Below are 24,601 nucleotides of genomic sequence, written 5' to 3' on the forward strand. Positions count from 1 at the left end.
TCTAAAAGTATATAAAGAGAATGAATGACAAAGAGATATATGTCTTCTCAAAAGCAGAAATACTATATGTCTACATTTTAAAATCAGAATTAGTATATATACTTACACACATACTCACAAATGTTGGCCACCATTCTGATCCAGTTGGTTGGCACAGAAGTAACAGAATGGTTTGATTCACAAAACCTTTTTTAAAAAAACATTAATTAAGAACATAGTATGGCATAGGAATTAAGAACTTGGACTCTAAAGCAATACAGATATGTGTGTTTGGATCCTGACTTTGCCTGTTAGCAAGAACTTCTCCAAGTCTCAGTTTCCTTTTCTGTAAAAATAGGAGTAATAATATATTAGCTACCTTATACATTGGCTGCTGTTGCTGTTACTTTTTTAAAATTACAAAATAGCACAGGTAAATTATACAAATTTTTAAAAATACACTTGAAGAAAAATTACCTATAATGCTATCAGAAATAATTGCTAAAATTCTAATTTTATGCTTTAAATATTTTTATTGAAAAATACACAATTATTTAAATCTTCTAGGTCATACAGACATATTTTCCATCAAAAAGTTTGTACCAGTTTTTACTGTAATCACCACTCTCCATGCCAACAAGAATACCAGCAATTACATTTAAGTCTTTGCTAATAGACAAGCTTATTGTTTTCATGTACATACAGTAAAACATCATTAATTTTACGCACACACAGTGTGATGGGTCTTTTCCATATAGTTATTGGTCATTTGTATTTCTTCCTTTGTGTACCTTTTTTGTGTCATTTTCTATTTCTCTATTGAGATCTTAAGTCTTACTAGTTTGCATTCTCCATGTATTGAGGATAACAACCTCTTGTCATTCATTACAAATATTTTCCCAGTTTTTCACCTTTAATTCTTGGTATATGTAGTATACGTATATTTGTCATTTTAATTAAATGTGATCCATCAGTCTTATTTTTAAATGGCTTCTGTTTTCGAGATCATACTTAGGAAGACATTTCCCAATTACTTTCTTATAATACTTTTATGTTTTGTTCTTCACATATAATTTATGTCCATTAGAAATGTGTTTTGGTTTAACCTGTGAATTGTAGGGTTCCAAATACTTTTTTTTTCTACAAGCTTATCCAATTGCACCGACACCATTTATGCTTTAAATCACGGGTCAGAAAACTTTCCCTTAAAGAACCAGATAGTAACTATTTTAGGCTTTGTGGACCAAGAAGCAAAATCAAGGATATATATAAAATCAAAACCTATTTTGTATAATAGGTCTTTATATAACCATCTGTAATGTAAAAACTTTCTTAGTTCATGTATCTTACAAAAACAGGCAGTGTGCTGGATTTGTCCTGCAGGAAATAATTTGCCCACCCCTGGGTTAGATCATTAATTTATGGCTAATTAAAATATCCCTTTATTATATGTGCTAGTGTCTCATACATTCTTGGGCCTGTTTCTAAGATCTTGTTCTGTTTACCATACTGATCCTGTGTCAGAACTACAACATAATTGAATTGCCATAGCTTTGTAGACCATTTTAACATCTTGGGTAAGAATCTTTGACATCCTTTCTTTAAAAAAATGGTTTTTGATTGTTGCACATTAATATCAATATAGATGGTTTTTCAGAAGGATATTTCTCCCTTTAATCTTGTTCTTTATGCGTTTTAATAGGGTTTTGCAGTTGCCATTTTCATTGCATTTTTCAGATTGGTTTTTACTGACCTATGGAATACTTTGTGTAGTTATTTTATAACAAACTGCCATGTAAAACTCTTTTATTAGTTTTTGGTGATTGAGAATGTAAGCCCTGGAAATCCTACTATGTAAGTTTTTATGTCAATTACCTGATTTGCTAGCTGTGTGTCTTAGGACATCAGTCTCTGTGTGTCTCAGTTTTCTCATCTGTAAAATAGGAACAATAGTACCTAGCTCATGAAGGATTTTTTTTTTAAGTGGGAGAATAGTTAGTGTTTGTGAGGGGGGCACTGAAGTGACTGCTGTAATTAAGACAGACTGTAGAAAATAGGTTAGCAATGAATATTGAAAACCTTTAAAATGTAAACATTCCTTGAGTCAGTCATATGTCTTTCCGTAAATTTGTACTTCAGCTGTAACCTGACATTCAGACAATATAATATAATGCCATACTTGTTTTTAATAAAAAATTTGAGTCTCAAGTGTTTAAGGAATTAAGTATATTGAGTATTACACTATTTTTCAAATGTTCCTTATGTAAGCTTAAGAATATTTTAATGAAAATTATTTGAAATACCTAGTAGATGCATATCATCAGTTACCTGATTTGTAAGCTACCCTGTTCTGTGACTTAATGACTATTTTATTTTACTGTCTGCCTCCTCCCTTGCCCCTTTTCTCTTTTGTTCTTGTTTGTTTGTTTGTTTGTTTTGGGGGATATTTTGAGACAGAATTTCGCTCTTGTTGCCCAGGCTGGAGTGTAATGGCGAATCTTGGCTCACAGCAACCTCCGCCTCCTGGGTTCAAGTGATTCTCCTGCTTCAGCCTTCTGAGTAGCTGGGATTACAGGCATGCATCACCACGCCCGGCTAATTTTTGTATTTTTAGTAGAAACGGGGTTTCTCCTTGTTGGTCAGGCCGGTCACGAACTCCTGACCTCAGGGGATCTGCCCTCCTCGGCCTCCCAAAGTGCTGGGATTACAGGTGTGAGCCACCGCGCCTGGCCTTGTTCTTTTTAATGTATTACCTTCTCATAGTTTTCTTTTTTTTGTGCCTGTTTGCTAGATTTCATTAGTTTCATGTTTTAAGTTATCCGTTTTCCAATTTTAAAGGTTCTTTAGCTTCTGTCTAGATCTGGAACTCTTATGTGTGTGCATGCATATGCTTTCTTCCTTTTTCTTTGTCTCTTTTTCTCTTTGTAGATATGGTACAGTTAAAAAGTCATAATTCATTTGTGGTTTTTGTCCTGGAATAATAACATAGTGCTAGGAATTATATTATCATCATAATTTTGAGTATATTATACAGAGTCTTTTAAAAATAATATTTTAAAACTTAAATATCATTTTTTAATTGCTGTCATGGTCATGGAATTTTTATTTAACAAAATTTTGTTGTATTTCCTTGCAACAATTTGTGGATTTGTTTGACATTCTGTATATTAAAGGATAAAGAAGTTCTGTGATGGGTTAGGGGAATAACCAGAATCACATTACTGTTTCTTCTAGTTGCTTCCTGGTTTTTATTGTTGTTGTTTGACTGCAGTGTGCATTGTAGATTTCTGAGAGATATGGAAGACCTGATTATTATGATGATTTTAGAGTGTGCTGTAACTTGTTGTTTTCAGCATTCTATTTATCTTTTTCTACCTTTTGCCACTCTTAAGAGCACAAGTTCTATGCCTTATTTTACCTGGAATTTGTGAAGATAAACTTTCTTTAGCCCCTTGGGCAAAAAGTTATAAAAATTAAGGGTATTATTTAATACATTTCTCAAGAGTCTGAATGCCCCCTCTCACTCCTATTAATGAGAGTTCTGCAACTGAGGGGAAGATTAGATTATTAGCAGCTGCTGCTACCATTTATTGAGCACATACTATATGCCATATCTTATTTCATTTAACCTTCACTTCAGCTCTGTGAGGTAGGTAGTTATTTTCATTTTATAGGAAGGAAACCAAGTATTAGCTGTTCCATAGGTAAGTGGCAGAACCAGGATTCAAACCCAGATTATTTCTGACTCCAAAACTAGACTCTTTTTACTTGTGCTGCATCCCCTACGTAATGTGTTTCTTGATCTAAAGTTTTATATTTTTCTAAGAAATTTACCTTTATATTATTAACTTTCAGAATTTAAAAAATATATACATTTTGTTTTCTGCTAGTAGTACTTACTGTTCTGTCAGAGTATATTTCTTGTGCATTTTCTATACTCATAAAAAGCATTTCTGTGACATTCACATTTCTTCACTGTGTATTAAATCCATTTTTAGCACCGATTTGTTTGATGAAATATTGCCTTCAGAATTTAAAAGTACAGGTTCTTAGGGATAGACTTTATAAGAAATTAGATATTTGCATTTTTGACACATTTTGAGGCAGTAATTTTAAGATATGTCTGTATAGCTGATCGATGCTTATTTTACATGAATGTGTTGAAGGTTACAAACTCTTAAATTTAACATTAAACTACTTTTATTATTCCTGTAAAGCTGTGTTTACTAACCACCTTCATGTAGTGGCACATAGAGAAAATTGTATTTAATATTACACACTGTGGTAAGTGAATCAGCCTACAGTTCTTGATCTCAAGTAATTGGCCTAGGGACCTACCACCTCTTTACCTTCATGCTCTGCTTCCCCTCCCTACTTACTCCCTCCTCCCATTTTGAGAGGGCAGGTAGATACCCAGGCATATCTGTAACTCATGGATATATAATCAGTGTGAGAAAGTAGACTAAAATGTGTGTTGTCTGGAGTTAACTGTTCAATAAACATAAATATCTGATGAAAAATGTTTTAAGTGTTTTGTTTGACAATATTCACATTATGGATTGTTCTAAGTCATGCATTTATGTTGGCCAGCATCTTATATTTGCAGCCTTTAGAAACAACTGTACTTTTTCATTTATAGCTTATAATGACAGAAAATCATAGTTCTTAAGAATTTTATATAAATCCTTTACCTCCTTTTTTTGATGGTTGATTTGTATTACTATTAGGAAAACCAGATTTTAAGATATCAAGCATTATTTGGGATAAAGAAGGCCACTACATAATCATAAAAGAAAACTTACTAAAAAGGATAAAACTTCCTTTTTTATTTTTTAATTTTACTTTTAAGTTCCAGGATACGTGCGCACAACGTGCAGGTTTGTTACATAGGTATACATGTGCCATAAACCTTTTACCTTCTGGGATCAACTAAAGCTTTATTATATATTCTTGTTCTTGCAATTTAGAAATGAACTTTAATATACCTACAAAATATTTTCAGTTAATGCAGTAACAGTAATCTATAATACCTAAGAAAAGAACTTATCAGGCATCTTTTGATCTGTTGGGTTATAATTGGGAAAGAATATATAGTTTAATTGTATAGATAAAGGATGTTTAATTATCTAGGTTGCACATCCTCTGGATTTGGGAGGGAATATTTATAAGGTTTGATTTTTTTTGTTGTTGTTTTAGAAAAATCACTACTGTCGTATTAATATTACTGTTTTCTTTAGAGTGGTGTATAACTCAGCCCTACCTCAAGAGTTACTGATGTGTACCATTGGTCTAAAACTATAGTATAAAAAATTTTGCAAACTTTAGTATAATTGAAACAACTTAGAATTTTGACATGAAAATAGTATGAAATGTATATTGTAAAACCTCTACCCTTTAAATGTTTTACCTCAGCACCACAAGACAGGGTGAGAAAATAGAAAAAAAACAAACAAAAATACATGTTTCACTTCTTGGTTTTTCTAACTGTGGTCAGTGTCAGCATGATTTTTCATCCCTGGAAACCACAGATCAGCCTCTGATAGTTCTCTCTTTTGTGAGTCTCCATTCACCTCCTTTTCCCATTATACCCCAGCTAGTCAACAGGACATAAAATAACTGTTACTTCTACCACCAGAATGCCTCTTATTTTTAGTCTCACTTCTGCTGTTGTCGTTTAGTATCTCAGCATATCCCATTTCTGCTATTAGAGTTATCTTCCCAAAACCCATTTTGATTGCCACCTTCTTGCTTAATATTATTTTTCTTTTTATTGCTATAGTTGGTAGCCATTCTTGTATGACATTTATTTCGCATTCTTCTATGCCGTAACATGGGTGAGCTTTATCTCCAAATAGAGATGAACTTTATCTCCTTTCATAGTTATCCTATCACCACTGTTTATGTTCTCTAATAATATTACAAATCTTTATTTTTTTTTAACAACTGGATACTGGGTTTTTGTGTTCAATTTTTAAATTTTTGTTCAATTTTTTTGAATTTCAATAGTTTTGGGGGTACAGGTGGTTTCTGATTACATTACTAACCTTTATTACACTTATACTCACTGCATATTCTTGAGGGAAGACCCCTTCATTGTATGTACCTAAATGTTACCACTCTATAGAGTATTCCTGATACCTTTGTGTAGCTCCAGTGATGTTTCATGTTTCCTTTAGAGCATTTACCACACTGTGCCTTAAAATATAATGAGTTGTATAATTCATTCTCTTTCCCCACTAGATTGTAAGCCCTTTGATGACATGGCTCATGTCTTAATTAGGATGTTTTGATGGTTGTCTAATATAAGACAGGAAATACACAAATATGCACACACACATATTTTCATTTACTCAGCTTCAGTATTTACTTTTGAGTATATAACACTGCTACATTCATTTCTATGAGGATATATAAAATGAATGTATGTTCTGTGAACATATCTTCAAATAATTTACATCTGCAAGGAAAAAAAAATTGATAAAGTAAATTCAAAGGCATTGTACAAGTGCCATGAAGTTCACATCACAAATACATAAATTATATACCATGTCTATATAATTTTATTTTTTTAACTTGCTAAGTGAAATAGTAGTGCTGCTGTAACTCAAGTTAGTGTGACTTTTAGAAAACTTATAGTATTAAAAATTAATTTCATTTCTACAGTTTGGTTTTATCCAATTGTGATATTCTCTTAAGAAACATGGAATATATTATAGAATGTTTGTTTTATGTTTTTCTGAAGAATGAGAAAAAGTGTTAGATTTTCACATTTATGGTATGATTTACAGATTTGTGGAGTGTAAATGCAATGCTCTGCTCTGTTTTCTTTATGCTCTAATATAATTAATTTGTTTCTAGATGCTGGCATCACCATCTACATCAGGTCAGCTGTCTCAGTTTGGGGCAAGTTTATACGGGCAACAAAGTAAGAATTTTGCATTTATTCTGGGATACTTTATTTAAAGAGAAAAATAAGTAACTACCAAATAAAGAACAACCAGTACTTCCTTTGTGGGTTTATTGTATGACTTAAAAGGAAAAATGTTTAATTTTCAGTTTTATTTTACTTACATAGTAAAACCTCATTATTTCAGACCTTATTGATCCTATGGTTGCTATTACTTGGATATAGCATAGATTGAAATTTATTTCAACATCTTTTACATCTGTAAATTTTTTGCAGTATTTTTGAAGAATTTGCTAAACTAAAAATAGACATCCTCTGTGTTTTCAATTAAAGGAAGTTAAAAGCTTTTTTAGTTTATTTGATTGGCTACTGTGTGTGTGTGTGTGTGTGTGTGCGCGCACGCCTGTTTATTAAGTAAACTCATTACTTAGCAGTTTGTAAAATGTTCTTTGTTTCACAAGTATTTCTTAAATATTTCTTCTTTTGCTTTAGCTCAGTCTGGATATAGAATCTAGATTTTTGACTCACAGTTTAATGCTTGTTCCGTTTTGCAGGCTTCTACTTCTATTTTTTTAAAGTGTTGTAATACTTTTAAAGCGCTTAGCACAGAGCCTAGTGCATAGTAAGTGCTCAATAAATGTTAGCTATTATCACATAAAATTTTTATAAAACTAAACAATAAAATATCTTTATATTTTCTCAAATTAACTTCCCAAATTGTTAAATATTAGTATGATTTTATCATCTCTGTTAATGTCAGATCTGTTGATCTCCCATTTCTGTTAATGTAATCTCTGTTAATAGAAGAAGGGAATTAAAAGTGTTATAAATTCCCATCAGACATTATAGGATAATTGAATAACTGAAGAAGACATCTGATGACTATCCTAACCAGTTTCAAGTAAAAATCAATAATTTGATTTGGAACTCTCCCAGTATAATGAAAAGCAAAGTTTTGACAGGTATCAGAATAGTTTGTCATAACACTTTACCTTCCAAATTGATTCGAAGTGGGAGGATGAAACTAATTTTGTATACAAGCATGGTTTCCATTTACTTTTTTCTGTCTATCTTTTGTGGCTCTTCTCTTTTTTGCTATGGAACACAATTTTGTTAATATAGAATTAGTAGATAAAAGTTATTCTGTATTAACAGTTTCTCCAATTAAACCAAGAAACGTATTTCCAAAGCTTATTACATAAAAAAATTGTTTATCTACAAATATTTATCCTAGTTGTTGAAGGACTATTATTAGCTAGTAATTTATTCTGCTTACCCTGTGTTTTAGTGTGGCTTTCACCCTTCTGATAACCCTTACTATGGAAATATCTAGCTATTTTAAAGCTACCTTTTATTTCTTTAGAGCAACTGCAAAGAACTTACTTTACCTTTTGGAAGACCACCGTTTATCACAGCAGAAAGTAGATATGGATTGGAGAAAAATTGTATTTGAGAAACTAAGGTTATTTTGTAAAGGATAATGGCAATTACTATACTTATAATCAGCTATCTGGATTTTTTAAAATTCTGGTCTAATTTTTTTCACCTACAAATCTGAAATTCTAACTGGGCTAAGATATGGAATGGGTTATGTTTAAAATGCAGTTATATCATTGGTATGACAGACATTTATGTTTTTGTTTTTAAGGACATAAAGATTAATACATGAGAAAATTTATTTTCATTAGAAAAAGAATTTTTAAGGTACTTACTAGTTTAAAAAGAAGCCATGTATGGCAAACATTTTCCATTGGAGTTCAGTATATTAAATAACTATATTCCTGTAACATTGGTGAAGCAACATTTTGAATGTATGGCTTACTCTTTTAAAATGACATTTTAAGTGTTAGATAGAGTACAGAAAAATTGAATCTTAGATCAACTGGAACTGCAATGTTTCAGGTCAGGGTGTAATTATGTCTTTCCAAGATATCGATCTAGAAGCTATAACTAGTGGAAAAAGAAAGAGTCTAGGTTGCCAATTTCTATCTGTTAGGACAGACCTGAGAAGGCCAAATAGGTCATTCAGCTGGTAGGTAATCTGAACAAACACCTTGTCAGACAGCAGAACACAAGCTACCATGTGGGTCTTGAGGGTTAAGGTTTTAATAATTTAAGTCAGAATGACAAAACTTAAGGAACTGAGTTAAATGAAGGATGGAGAGATAAGGAATTAGTAGGTGAGTGTAGATTAGAGATGTTATTCTTATGGCAACTTACTGTAATTGCACATTGAGATTGGTGTAACTAAAAGTTCGTTTCCCAAGTGCATTGAGTACCACTATTAATTCTGTTCAGTTGGCAAACTTTTATTGTAATTTGTGCCATTAAAAATGTGAGATCTACTATCTATTGTATGTTCTTGGTGGTTAGAAAGGTTAGAGGTGGAAGAGATACAGAAGGAAGAGTGCCCTCTCTAGAAGTAAGAGTCACTGAGATTAAACAAGAAAGGGAGTTTGTCTTGGAATAGATACAGAAGTGCTTAAACTTAGATTTGGCTAGATTTGGGTGGAAGTGATTATGCAGTGCCATGAGGTAGCCAGAAAATGCTGGAACCAGAGACCTGTATGGTCTTCAGTTCTAGTATAGTATGATTGTATCCAAATATGTAAATAATTGGACTTCTCATCCAATAATTCACGTGAATACTGTACATGGAATGATAACTATAGAAACCAATGAACATACTCTTGTATTCAAGTTGCATAATGTTTCCTATTTGTTATATTTGAGTGTGTGATAAGCTTTCAGGTGAATTAAGTCCTCACTTAACATAAGTTTTTTGAAACTGCGACTTGAAGCAAAACTACATATAACAAAACCAATTTTTTGTTCTCATCAACATTACAATGGAATGAAGTTGAATGAAACAACACTATTCAAGGACCTGCTGTATGTATTTTTGCCTGAAATCACAGTTTCCAAGAATGATCAGTGGCATTAAGTGAAGACTTACTGTATACCTTATAAGCTTCGAGACCCATGAGCTCCCTTAAGCTGTCTCCTAGATTAGAATCAACAGGGAACCAGGAATTAATTTCTCCTGGATAGTCAAAGCATTGGAATTAAGTGGTTGATAGTTGCATTTACCTTTTCTTAGTTACCAACAGGATCTAGGACCTTGTAAGATTGGAGAAAAAGGAAACTGTCATTTACTGAGTGCTTTCTGTGTGCATATTATCTTATAGGCACCTAGCTTAGCAAAATATCTGGGTGAATTCATTATACAAATTTGTGTCTGAATTCTCAGAGGACCCAGGCATCTAGATGGAAGAAGAGCTAAGTCTGTCAGAATTTCTAAGTTCTGGACTCCTAGCTTGAGAACAATGACATAGTCTCATGCTTCCAGCAGACATTTCTTTGGCCTCCTGCTTTAAGAACACCTATGTGAAAGCTACTTGTTTCATAGAGAACCCAGAGCACAGGTGGGGTGGTTCAGAAGTGATGCTATCAGCTATGTAAATAGGTGCATGACATATTTTGGTTGCTTTCGGAAATTGTAGGACCATCGAACAGATACTAAATGCTTAGTAATAAGTACAGAGTGCTCTAGGATTTCTTGCTCTTTTGAACACATGTTTTATAGTTGGGGAAGATAGGACATATTTATATGTAAAATATTAAATAACAGCCTATGATGCTAACACATAGATTAAAAGATACCATGTGCAGAATGGTGTAGACAGACTTTCAGGGAGCAAATTCTGTCTATACCATTCTCCTTGAGGAGAACCAAAAAAAAAGGGAAGCTATAGTGGTATGGAAAAACTTCAAAAAGCAGGTAGGAATTAAAGTTGACAAATACTTATGGGTCCCTACCATACATGTTGTGCCATTCTAGATACTGCAGATGTGTGGTAGAAGAGATCATCCTCATTTATGCCATCTCTGCGTAGTGTACCTACTGCTATGGTGTTGCTGCATTATTTATTGCATGTCCTCATTGCCTTTGTATCCTCTGTACCTCGCATATGACAAGCACTCAGTAAATCTTGAATGCATGATGAACAAGAAGCAGTCTCATATAATCTAGTAGGATAAGTACACAAATGATTTTACTATGTAGTAGAATAAGAAGTTCAAGGTTATTTGGATGTTTCAGACGAGATAGGGCACATTCAGGATGGTACGGCTGTAGACTATTTGGATATTTCAAAGACAGGAGTAATCAAATATCTTGGAAAATGATTAGGAAAAGAATTTACTGATGAGATTATATTTGAGATTAGCATTGAACAGACTGTGAGTAAAGTTGTTTTAGCAGTGGGAATAACATCCACAGCATGGGATAGATTTAGGAATGGCCTACTTTATCAAGACAGGAGACACCTGTTAGGCTGTTATATTGATTTCAGCAAGAAGTACAGTCTTCACATTTCTGAGAGATTTATTTCAAGATCATTGCTACTTTTAAAGTTCAAGAACACAGCTATAGAATAACATTTTCCACCATAAAACATCCTTTTTGTGTGTGTGAAAACCATCACTTCATTAGACTATCTTATTTTATCTTCACTTTTGGTACCACCTGTTGGCTTTCTTTTCATAAGTATGACACACACACACACACACACACACACACACACACACACACACACAGAGCTAATATTTATTGAATATTATCTACTGTGTATCAGATGCGATTTTAAGTATTTATGTGAATTAACTCATTTAACCTTCACAGCAGCTCCACAAGAGTTTAAGGAATTTGCTCAAGGTTACACAGATTATAAGTAGTAGAACCAGGATTATATTACTTTGTAAGAGTAACTATGTGAACATGAGCTGAAAACATCAGTTTCTTTGATACCTGAATGCCATGACCCTAGAAAGCCATTTGTACATAGTAGAAACTACCAGTGTTAAATCCACAGGTGCCAAGAATCTGTTGAATTAAGACATTGTGATAGAATGTATTCATTCTAATAATTATGTATTTATTGGGTGCCTACAATGAATGAGGTATTATTTCAAGATATAAGTAAGAATATAGCAAATAACAAATGTCCTGTTTTTATGGAGAGAGAGAGAGAATGTTAGTAATACTGCAGCAGTCCAGGCAAAAAAAATGGGATGACTTGGACTAGTGGAGGTGTTGAGAAGTGATCAGATTTGGTACATTTTGTAGATAGAGCTAACAGGACTTGATGATGTAGGAGTGAAAGAAAGGGATCAAGAATGATTTCTAAGGTTTCCGACCTGCAAACCTTTGTGAATGAGTGCCACTAATCTAGAGCAGAAATTTAGGTTGAGGAAGTGTAGAGTGTACTTGGGAGATCCACACAGCTATTCCACAGGTAAAGATTCTGTGGCACTCCTCTAAAGATCCAGCCAGATGTTGAGACTCTCAGCTGATTCGAGCACAGCAGCCACTTCTCATAGTTGTGGAAGCCACTTAGCTCCATCCATGTTTCTTGTCTTATACATTCTTAGCACCTAGAAGGCAAAGCCTGTTCCTCCGCCAGGTGTATAACTTGTCCTCATTTTCATATATCTCATCATTCTCTCAGACTGAACTATTGTAACATTTATACCCACCTGACTCTCCACCACTGCCACCACCAAACACCTGGCTGAGTCTCATACGTTATTTAATTCATATACTATCTTCTATCTCCTCCAGGAAAATTTTTCTGCTTCCAGACTCACTCTATTCCCAAGTCTGAGTTAGTGTGGTCCCTCCTACAAGCAGTCAAGCACTCTATGTCTACTGCATGTAAACACCTTGGTCATAGCACTTATTTATTTTTAAGTAGTCTTTTATATCTCTAGAACAAGAGAAGGGAAAGTATTCTTGCTGAGGAGTTAGATATGAGTAGTAAAGGACAGATTTGAGGAAAGGAATAGAGAAAGAAGAAAGAAGATTATAAATCAGATATGTAGTGTGTAAACAGAGTAAAATGCTTAAGGTTAGAAAACATCTTTGGGTCTTGACAGAATTTTAATACTCTAGAACAGTGGTTCTCAACCCTGACTGCACCCATGGAAACACCTGGGGAATTTTTAAAATTCCACTGCCATGATTGCCCAAAATCACAATTGCTGGAGAGGAGACCCAGACATTAAAGTTCCCTGGATGATGCAAACATTATTAACTACCATTAAAAAATGGAAAATGATATTGGTTGCAAAAAAGGCATTGAAATAGGAGTCAAGAAATTGGATCATTGTCTTTAATGCCTCATTACTTGTGATCTTGAGCAAGTCACTTAATGCCTAGTGTGAATTCTTTATCTGTAACCTACTTGGATAATCTCTGGAGTCTTTTCTATTCTAAAATACTTTGAATTTAATGAAGAAAATTGCATAAGGAAATAATTTTACAGGAATCATTAACCAGCTAAGTGCAAGACAGGTTGAAGGTAAGAAACCATTGAGATAAAGCACCATTTATGTTGTCCTATTTAGTATGGGCATGCCAGTGAGTTCCTAGAGGAAGCCGGCTGCTTTGCAAATGGAAAAGGGGACACTTTAAGGCATCAGTTAAGGACTACTCTCTCCTGCCCCTATAAAGATTTTAGGGGACTTTATTTAAGTATGAATATTCAGGGATTTGGTTGCTATGATTTTATTTTTTTCATGTAACTTAATATTTTTTATTTCTAGCAAAAAATTGAATAAAGAATGACGTATTTTGCCATAAGTGTTTAAGGGATGTGCTGTTAATCAGTTTGTGCAGTGGAAATAATTAATGGAATAATTTCTTAGATCATATTCTTTAAGGGTTTCTGAAAAATGATCAATAAGGAATTTGACTAACACTCTGCCAGATAAGAGGTAGGAATCTATTTAGAATGTGTTCGTATAGTCCTCCTAATATTGTGTTGTTATTATCAATTGTTAGATTGAAAGAAAAATTTGACTCAAAATTATAACCTTTTAAACTTTTTTTAAAATTTGTTTTTATTCTTTGTAAAAAGGTGATAACCTTTTTTATAAGATGATTATAAGAAGGAAGTGAGAGGAAGTAGTATAGTGCTTTGTTGATAAGTGCCCAATAAATTTTAATTTTACTGTCCTTCCAGTCACCTGCTCATATACAAGCTCATTTATACATATTTATATTTTTGCCTGTTTTAGTTTTTTTATGCCAAGAAAAACTCCTTGAGTTCTTCCCATTTTTCTTTTTTTTTTTCTTTTTTTCAGTTGTATGTCCTATTCTTGGCATAATATTTTAGAGATGATTTTTCTGTGATTGTTTCTAATTATACTAGTGAGAGATTAGATTTTTTTCCCCTTGACCCTGTTCAGTTGTGTTAGTTTGACTCAAGCAACTCAAAGTTAATGACTTAGTATATTTAGTTTCCAAAAAACAAATCTTTATATATACCTTTCCAGTGCCATTCTTTATGTTTTAAAGAAATTCAGTTTTTTAAATAAATTTAAAGTAACAATTATTAAGTATTCAGGGGTTGATGATCCAATTTGAAGTGATGTATTCTTTTTTTATCTTTTTATACTACTTCAACAAAATTAAACTTAGACTTTTTGAATTTATTAGCTGTTTTTGTGAAGATTTAGAAAGCTAAAATTAAACACTGAAAGTAAGTTACTTTATTCCATACGGTCTCTGTCCACTTTTAGCACTAAAATCAGTTCAAGGATGCCAATCCCTAATTGGCCAAATAGCCTTACCATTCTTGTTTTCTTCTCCAAATGTGTTTTTTTGCTGGTCAGATAACTTCCAATCTCTAAAATATTCCTGAAATTATAAATTTTTATGATATAGCATAGAATAATATGTATGTGGAGACTTGAAGGAGTCAAATCTCAATGAGCCTTTTGTAGGGCTTAACGATTGTTAAAAGGGGGCCAAAAGGGCACTAATTTTTGGAAAGTGTATGTTTGTTTATGGTGGTGAATGTGTAGAGAGGGTGAAAAGTAAAGGAAAAGCAGAACAAGAAGAAAGAAAACTGATAGGTATGAAGATGAGAGAGAAAGAAAATCGAAGAGAGCAAGACGTGGAGATTTAGAAAGAAGGTTGAGGGAAACATTCAAAAGGGAAAAAGAAAGCAGGGGGAAAATACATTAGAGGTGTTGAAATTAGTAGGCACTCACAGGGGTGCTAATCGAGAGTTCTGTTGGGCTCCTGTCATGCTGCTATTAAAGAGCATTAGGAGCTAAGAGATCTAAATTCTAGTCCTAGTTCTTTGTGTTGCCGTGGAGAAGTCAGTTAACTTACATGAGGCTCAGGTTCCTTACCTGTCTGTAAAGTGGGAACATTGAACTAGGTGATCTTTAAGATCCCTTCCGGCTCTAAAATTGTTTGACATTATCTTGGTGGTCAGTAACTGTGAGAAACACATTCCTGAGGAAAATTTGCAGCTATAGTTGACTTCAGGACAGCATGTTTAGGGAGTAGAATGTAAGCTCCCTGAGGGTAGGGGCCTTTTCTGTTGTGTTCACTGCCATATCCCCAGCAGCTAGCACAATGCGTGTTACATAGTAGGCATTCATTAAATGTTTGTTGAATGAATGATGTGAAAAGTATCATGTTGATGGTTTGTTACGAGCACACCTAGAAAGCCTCAAAGAAAAATGGTGTGCTTTAGGGAGGGAAAAGACAGATTTCTTCTGAAGAAATCTTAAGCAAGCTGATTTTTAATCCTTATTCTTCCTTATTTTGTCCCAGATTCAAAGAAAGTGGCTTCAGCTAGGGACATTCTCATAGTCACAAAACTTACGGTGACTGTAGACATACATAAAAGTGTACATGTAATCTAGGCCAGTTCCCTTAAAGTATCTTACAGAAAGGCAGGACCAAGCTTGGGTCTCCATGGAACCTGAGTGAAAAGTATATACATGGAATATATTAGTTATATTGAATTAGATTGATTGGATTAAAATTCATTCAGTTGAGAGGCACAGTTAGTCTACAAGCTGAGATACAGGCTGCCAAATTTAAGATAACGATCAGTGAGATACTCGCTAACCACTCCTATCCCTAGGTTAGAAGGTGAAACATTATTATGCCAAAGGATAAAATCACCTTAAATCCCTAGCACTGAAGTCATCTACTTACTGATTAGCTCTCACTCTATCTTATCACTTTTATTTAATCTCCAGTTCAGAATAAGTTTGGTTGATGAAGCAGACTAGAAGTAGAAAGCACTAAAAAGTGTGGGTCAGGAAGATGGAGGAAAGGGAGAGGAATTCGTAGACAGATATAACAGTGTAAGTGATAGCTGTACTTCTTGACTTTGAAGCATAAAAGGGAAAAAAATAAACGTATGCTGTCTATGATAATTATCCTGGATTATTAAAAAATTTATAATTCCTATGATCTGAATAAAATCTCAGGAAATATACATTTCTAAAAAAAGTTTATCCACAGTGGTTTTGTTTGTTTGTTTCGTATGAGAATGATAAAACTCTTAGCAGTCTTTAAAAAAAAAAAAAAAACCTATTAGAATGTATAGTCCATCCCCACACCTGGCTCCAGGGGTACTAGATAAATACAGGGGCATTATATTTTGACGTCTTTTTAAATGTTTTAAAATTTTGTCTTTTATAGCTGTATCAGTTTGAGTTTTTTTTAACAGTTGCTGGCATTTTATGTTGCGTTTGTAAAAACAGTAATGTTGAGAAATATGTATAAATAGTAAATTGGCTTTTTCTAAAATATATTTTTAAAGGATCACATACAATTAAAGCTACTTCAGCAAAGCGGGGTTAAATGTCTTTCTGTATACATTAGTTGTGAATAAAGACATAAAAACACATTACTGCAAAATTTCATAATGACCTCTTTGTATATACACATGTACATATATGCAAATAGGCCTTTAAGAAATTTTAGAGCAATATCCATTCATAATATTGTAACTTGTTAGTCATTGACATACTTCATAATGAAATTGAAATATGAAAAATAGGAATATGAAAGAAATATCCATTCATAATATTAAATTTCAGACTGGAACATATTTTTTGTTAAAATCAGAGTTTATTTGGAGTGAATCGAATATATCCATTTAAAATTTGCGTACTATGTTAGATCATTAAAAGTGTCTTAAATCGCCAACTCCAGAAGATGGATAACAATTTCATTCCTGATGGCAATGAATTTCCTTCTTCTGAATTTTTTTATTAGGTGCACTAGGCCTTCCAATGAGGGGGATGAGCAACAATACCCCTCAGTTAAATCGCAGCTTATCACAAGGCACTCAGTTACCGAGCCACGTCACGCCAACAACAGGGGTACCAACAATGTCACTTCACACGCCTCCATCTCCAAGCAGGTATTTATTGATGGACCAGAATATTTTTCAAAATGTATCTTGGTAGAGTAAACAAACTTTTAGTTTTTTAATAAGGTAATTAATTACTTGATTTTCTGATTCAGTGCCTTTCACTGAGGAAGAAAATACCTATGCTCTTTTTATTTCAGTGCAAATTGTTAAGTACAGTACAAGTGGTTTTTATACTGCAGCTCGCATACTGGTTGTCAGTGGGGTGGATATCAAGGGTTAATCATTTCCTGGGGAGCTTTTTCAAAAGGCACCTGTCTTCCTCAAAGGAATATGTGCAATTTAAAATTCCTCCCCAGATGATTGTGATCATTGCTCCCTCGCCACACATCCATTGCTCTAATGAGCATAAAGTAAAACAGATGACATAGACTATACATTTAGTATGCAGAGGATAGAACGATATGCCTTTGAAATGAAATTATTCTAAATATGTGTGTGAAATACATTTATATTTTATGTCACAGTCACACCAGTAGTTCTCTCATCTTAGATACCACCTTTTATCAGTTGCACTATAATTTGCCCTTTATTGTTTGATTACTTTTTCTTTTCAAAAAGCTAGAATGACTAAAGAATTAATAAAAATTAGAACTGCAATTTGAAAGTATATTTGAGATTCTGGGGTTGGACCAATTGATTATTTATAGAGAATTTTAATGAGTGATTGTAGAGAGTTTATTTAGTATAATGGACTTCTTTTTCAGGGGTATTTTGCCTATGAATCCTAGGAATATGATGAACCACTCCCAGGTTGGTCAGGGCATTGGAATTCCTAGCAGGACAAATAGCATGAGCAGTTCAGGGTTAGGTAGCCCCAACAGAAGCTCGCCAAGCATAATATGTATGCCAAAGCAGCAGCCTTCTCGACAGCCTTTTACTGTGAACAGGTAAGATGTTTATTGATACTGTGTATAATTGTCTTTCTGGGTATACTCAGATTTGCCTTTTCATATTTTCACTTTGTTCTTGAGGTGTGGCTTCTCTCTAATAAGTGTGTTTCATCATGCATTTATGTCCAAAGATTCTGTTACCCATCACAAAACGATACGTTTTCTTGAAAATCAGGTTGATTTTGGAAAGCACATTAAAACATTTTGTTGTTGTGGTTGTTAGAAAAGGATTGTTCTTGGATTCGCCACCAGGCAAATTTTGGTTGATATGTCCTCTCTTTATAAAATAAGTTGATTACCTGTGTGGTAAGAGTTCTAGGTTTATGAATAGAACTGGAGACATGTTTGACTATTACTACTTTGCTTTAGTTATACTTTGAGTACCTTCTCAAGTAAGATTTGGTTTTGTGCATTGGCGACTTACCAACAAAAGACTTTTTATCACATCTATAGTATTTGAAAACCGTATCATGTTTAGGGATTCGAAACAAAAAAACGGGTTTTTGTACTTTTTCACTTCTCTTTGTACTGTCTGTTGCATATACTTTGCGAATAAGAGGAGTTACTCATTTTGTTAGGATTTTCAAGCTGTTTGGGTAATTTGTATGAGAATTATGTCTGAAATATAACACTTTCTTGCAAAAGTAGTATTTAAGCTTGATTGCCTACATGTATATATATGTATTTTTTAAATGGAGAAATGTAGGGGCAAAACTACCTTGATCTAGTTGTTATCATCATACCTATTTGATTCACTTTATTCTGTCTAGTGAAATCTGAATTAAAATAGGTTTAGCACATTTACTGTTTAATCCTCATTCCATAAACTCCAGGTTTTGCTTTTATTTAGATATCTATAATTTTACTGCTCTTTTAAATTTTAAAAAAGTTATTTGTGAAGGGTTATCAAAATTCTCATCTCCTTGATACCTTTCTAACCTTATATCTTTATCATAACTTTATCATATCTTTGTGCGTTCTCATAGTATTGGGCATTGAATGTATAAATTTTTACCTTTCCATAGTTTTTCACATTTTGTTTTTAAAATACACTTTGCTTAAATTGTCAATGTAACGTGGATCTCTGAAACCCTGCTTATTTCTACTATTGACAGATTGTATTTATTATAAATTGTTTTCATCTCTGAGCACTTATTCCATGTTTGATGGTACCTGTAATAGCATCAGCAATTCTAATATGCTATTAAACAAAAATTTCCATTGACTTTCTGGCTCTTCTCTAGAGTGTTTGTTGTTCTGTCAGCTGCATGTTTTATCAAAAAATTGTTTCACTATAGGTTTATAGATTTAGTCAAAACCCAAAAAACCCTGTCATCTTCATACAGATTAACCCCGCTTACAGCATTGATAACACTAAGTGCCTTTTATCAGAAGAATATATGACGTTAAAGACATGTGGTTTCACTATAGAATCTGCATTAACAATTCCTGTTGACACTCTTAATTATTTGGCCTTGCTCTAAGTTCAGCCTTATTTTTTTTTTTTTCTTCACATGCTTAGTCTTGTACAAAAAAGGGAGGGAGGCAATTGTAACTATTTACGAAATACCAGTTGTGTATTAATTTAAAATTGGGGACACCATAGACTGTGTTTTCTTTTAAGTATATGAAAGGTAAACTATATTTAGATAAGAATGATGTATTTTTGAGCACTGGATTCAATTTTAAAACGCACCATTCAATTCAGGTCACTACATATTTATTGAATGTCTATTATGTCTTCCTGAACACTAAAGGGCAGAGGACACAGAGAGGAGTTTAACATGGGAGGAGTATGACATAAACTCCTCTGTCCATGAGGAGTTTATATTCTAGTTGGGAAGATGAATACTGTATGAGAGAAGATCTATTATGAAAAGTAATATTTGCAAGCTTTACCCGTAAAGAAGAAAAACAACTATTTAGCAAGAATAATCTTAACACTAACCTGCATATTTTTGAGGTTAGGTAATTCAGGTATCCAGGAAGTTGGCTCTTCAAGTAGACAAAATGGTGCCCTGAATCTGTTTTCCTCAAGGTTCATATATAAATTTTTGAGTTTTTGTTTTTTAACTAATCTGCCTAAAATTTTCTGGTTCTCATTTGTTCATGGAAGGACTTTAGAGAAGTTTTCAAGTAAAGATAAAGAATAGATTCAGAAAAATAATATTAGTGTTGGTTTTGAAACATATTGTTATTTTATATGAAGAGACCAAAAATACACACTTCTGTTTTTCTTCATCTGAAAGTTAGTGTTCTTACTGTATATCTAAAACTATTTTCTATGTACCCAGTATGTCTGGATTTGGAATGAACAGGAATCAGGCATTTGGAATGAATAACTCCTTATCAAGTAACATTTTTAATGGAACAGGTAAGCTTATTCTGGAGCTAGTACCCTACAAAAAGTATGATAGATTTATGAAATATAAAGCAATTCAACATACTGGTCTTTAAATATGGTAGGATTTTTTATTATGTTAGATGGTAGATTTTAATTCAGTGAAAAATAGGAATAGGATTCAATACAGTGAATAGTTGAGAGAGATGTAAATTTTTTTTACTTAGCATGGTAACGTAGTAATTTGTGTTATAACATCAGGATTATTTCCTTAACACCTGGAGAGAGCCTACACATTAACTTAGTTAGTATTTATGCCTCAAAATATTTTGCTTCATAGCTTTTACTGTCCTCAGCCCTGTCACTGTGAGAACTATAGCTTAGACTAGGTTGGGTGGTATGACATTCTGGCTATGGAGATCCAGATTGAAGAGAACCTTTAAAATTGTATGGAACACTTACATTTTTTCTTAATAGTTTTAATAATACTAATGTTGGCATTTAACCTTTATGAATTGTTGATTCAGTTTTATGTATAAAATTTAGTTACATGGAAAACCAACTCTGATTTTGACAGTAAAAAATTCCTTCAGTCTTTTGGTTTATTTCTTTTATCAACTGCTTCAGATAGAAGAGAACAGGAAGCTTTGTTGCTATTTTGCTTTAGGTTTTACCTTCTCCACCCTACAGACCCTTTCCTGAGAAAGGAAATAAAGGATGTTATGATCATAGGAGCAAAAATGAACAGCATTATTGGAGAGGATTAAATGTAAAGGAAGTGGAAGGTAAAAGAATGCTCACTGAAATGGAGCATTTGTAGAGGCAAGAGAAGATTTAATAAGGAAATGTCATTTGTAGCTATGAGCTTTTAATTTCTAAATGTTAATGTATGCTCAGCAGCATAGATTAATCACACAAGATTAAAATCTTTGAAAAAAGATTCCAAATTTTAGCATTTGTAAGTGGTGGCTTGTGTTCAAGATGTAGTATGAAATACTGTATTCCATTCTTTCTAAAATGTACATTTCTTCATAATTTAATGTCTTTGAAATCAGGCTACATCTGCATATCATAGTTTAATTGTAGTTTTTTTCTAAATGTGATGTAAATTAACAGTAAAGATGTCTGACAGTGCCATCTTAGATTCTGCATTATGGTTTTATACAGTGCTATAAAACTTGAGAATTATTTTTTAAATTCTGTTTTAACGAAGCATATTTTATGCTAGGAAAATTCCCAATTCTTTCATAAAAATATAGATTGGGGGTTTATTAACTTTATTAGGTTGAAACATAGTCTCAAATAATAAACGGCAAATTTAAATTCCATCTTGGAGGACCTAAAGATATGTATTAAAAGTTAATATATATTCAAAATGTATGACTCATTTATAATCAAAGAATTTGAGAAATTATAAATTGAAACAGGATATAAATTTTTAATTTCTACTGTCTTATTCAGTGGTAATTTTTTATTCAAAGTTCTTAAGCTGCAGAAATAAATTTATAAACTGCAGTTTTTGTAAACAGCCAGGTATGAATGATTTATCCTTTACCCTTGTAATTTGAAATTGTCACCTGTCTTTGAATGTTAATAAATTAATGGTGTCTATTGTTTTTCTGTCAACAAAGTAATCTTGAGATAACAGTTACTGTTTGAGATTCTTACAGTTGTGAAATTTGGAGAAAACTAAAAATTAATTGGGAAGTGGCAAAATAAATTGAAAATGGTAAAACAAAAATTAAAGAAAAGCTATAGCGCAGGCTAAAAGGACGGTAGAAAGTTTTCTTCAAAAATTAAGAACCCAAGGTTATAAGAATACTAAAAAGTTAAGAAATTGAGATGATTAAAATAGACAAAGTAGAGAAGTTGGGTTAAATTTTAATTTTTAAAGGAAGCCAGCTGATTGTTTTAACTTAAAATGAACAAAAATACATTTAATTTATTCTATATATATTTATTGAGCGCCTACTGTGTAATAGGTAATACAAACTTCTGGGCTTTGTATCATATTTCTATATTTCCTATCCATTTACCATATATGGGAACCCTACTGCCACCCTGTTGTACCCCACCCTCAAAATGCGCACATGCGCACGCACACACGTTTGTATATGAAAGCAGTCAATTACAGGTGGAAGTCCTCAGGGCTTCTGCTTCACTGCCTGTGCCTCAGCTATATCTTTCTGGCCATTTGCAGGAGGCACTATCATTGTCACCATTTGTGTGTAACCGAAGCTTCAAGCATTCTAGATATAACCTCCATCTGAGCATAATGAAAAGACAAGTTATATCATAACAATCTCCCTCTTGTTAGCTCACAAGCTATAATTTTAGGTTACCATCTTCCATGGGGGAAATATATGCTTTTTATTCTCTTTGTTACATCTCTAGGATTTGGTGTTTCTATTATGCTGGTTGCGTATTCCTTTGCTAAATTGTTCATGGAATTCTTTGACATGAAATCAATCTGCAAGTATCTTTTGAGCACCTACATACACCTAGTACAGTGCCGTGCATTATTTAGGAAGAAGGTGCAATCATTTCGAATTATATTATGGTTGCTTTTTAGAATCTCTTAAAAATATTTGTAGAATCAATAACCAGTGTCCTTTCTTATTATTTAGACGGAAGTGAAAATGTGACAGGATTGGACCTTTCAGATTTCCCAGCATTAGCAGACCGAAACAGGAGGGAAGGAAGTGGTAACCCAACTCCATTAATAAACCCCTTGGCTGGAAGAGCTCCTTATGGTAATTAAGCTTTTTAATGATGGCCAGTAGAAAGTTTCCATTGTATGTGCACACACATATACATTTACATGTACGTATACATATGCTTGTGTGTGTACACATGTATGTTTGCATTTTCTAATCAGGTTAGTGTAATTTTTTCAGAATTGATATATTAGAAGTGATTTTTCTTCCCAGAATACCATGGTAGCAAAGTTAAATGGGAAAACTTTGTGCAAAAACCCAAGAGGAAGTCCTCATTGGTATTCAGAAGTTATTTTCTTCTGTTATCCCTGCCTTAGTTTACCTTAAGTGTTTTATTTTGTGGTCTGCCTTTTCTCTCCTTCATTGATCACACATTTTTTCAAAATAATATATTCCTGGTGATTAATAATGACTGACTATACATTGAAGATGTTTTTCTGAGCCAAGGTTTTTCTCAACCTCCACACTGTTGACATTTGGGCCAGGTAATTCTTTGTAGAGAGGAGATGTGGGGGGCTATTGTGTTTATACAGAATGTTAAGCAATGTTCCTGGCCTTGGCCTACAAGATGCTAGTAGCACTTTCTGTTTCTAACCCCCATAGCCTCTATTGTGACAGACACAAATGTTTTCAGACATTGGCAGATGTCACCTGGGGAAAAAAAATTGCCCCCTGTTGAAAACCATTGCTCATGGGTCATGTATAGCTTATGCAGACTCTTGGTCTCCGTTAATATCCTTCATCACCCTTTTTCACTGTCTCTAATAGATAAGAAATTTGGCTAATCAGGGATAAATGGAAATAAAGGAGGGGAAACATATGCAATAACAATATAACAATGTAGATATGAAAATTCTATGACAGCAATGTAGCTATAATATTTTTATCACATAGTTTTTTTCTTTTGGGAAAACCTGATAGAGACCAGTAACAAAACGGTGAATTTAAAAGAATCAGTTCATCCATTATTTTAAGATAGAATTAATATTTGATCACATTTTCAACCAAGAAGGATTTCTGTGCCATTCAGATATGAATACAAATAACAGCATATGAAGAAGGGAAAAATTTATTGTTTATATTCTAAAGTTTCCAAATTAGTCTCCCCAAAATAAAAAAAAAAAAATGATCTGCCCTGGAAGTTGAGTACCTAGCTACTTGATTCTCAGTTCAGACTCTAATGTTTTTAACCTTTCCTCATAGGTCCATTTTTTCATCCCTTTAATCATTCCCGTTGCTCTCCTTGGACCATCTCTAGTTTCTCCATATCGTTCTTGAATTGTGGAGCCCCAAACTGGATATTGTTCTCCAATAAGGGCCCGACTAATGCCAAGTATAGTGGGAGGATTATTTCCCAGTTCTTGCATGTTTTACATCTATAACATGGAGTCCAAGAAAATCTGAAATAATATGGAGTTGTTTTATAATTGATTGCAATTTGCTCACTCTGTAAGTCGCTTTCAAGTAGAATACTGACATATTCTTTTAAATTTTATTTTGTTCATTTGTATTTG

General features: G+C 33.2%; 1 protein-coding gene across 7 annotated transcripts in view; it reads left to right on the forward strand.

The window, feature by feature from the left end:
- CNOT2 (CCR4-NOT transcription complex subunit 2) overlaps positions 1 to 24,601 on the forward strand; it is a 111,651-nt gene that overhangs the window by 69,088 nt on the left and 17,962 nt on the right. For 6 of the 7 annotated variants that reach the window (XM_063784777.1, XM_016922587.3, XM_063784778.1 and 3 more), the window contains 5 exons: positions 6,838 to 6,904; positions 16,980 to 17,127; positions 17,844 to 18,026; positions 20,324 to 20,403; positions 22,998 to 23,123. In XM_063784777.1, coding sequence (XP_063640847.1) covers positions 6,838 to 6,904; positions 16,980 to 17,127; positions 17,844 to 18,026; positions 20,324 to 20,403; positions 22,998 to 23,123 — 604 coding nt within the window. The remainder of the gene's footprint in view (positions 1 to 6,837; positions 6,905 to 16,979; positions 17,128 to 17,843; positions 18,027 to 20,323; positions 20,404 to 22,997; positions 23,124 to 24,601) is intronic. The other variant, XM_063784779.1, reaches the window with a different exon arrangement.

Source organism: Pan troglodytes, chromosome 10 (assembly GCF_028858775.2).
Source record: "Pan troglodytes isolate AG18354 chromosome 10, NHGRI_mPanTro3-v2.0_pri, whole genome shotgun sequence".
Taxonomy (NCBI): Eukaryota; Metazoa; Chordata; class Mammalia; order Primates; family Hominidae; genus Pan; species Pan troglodytes.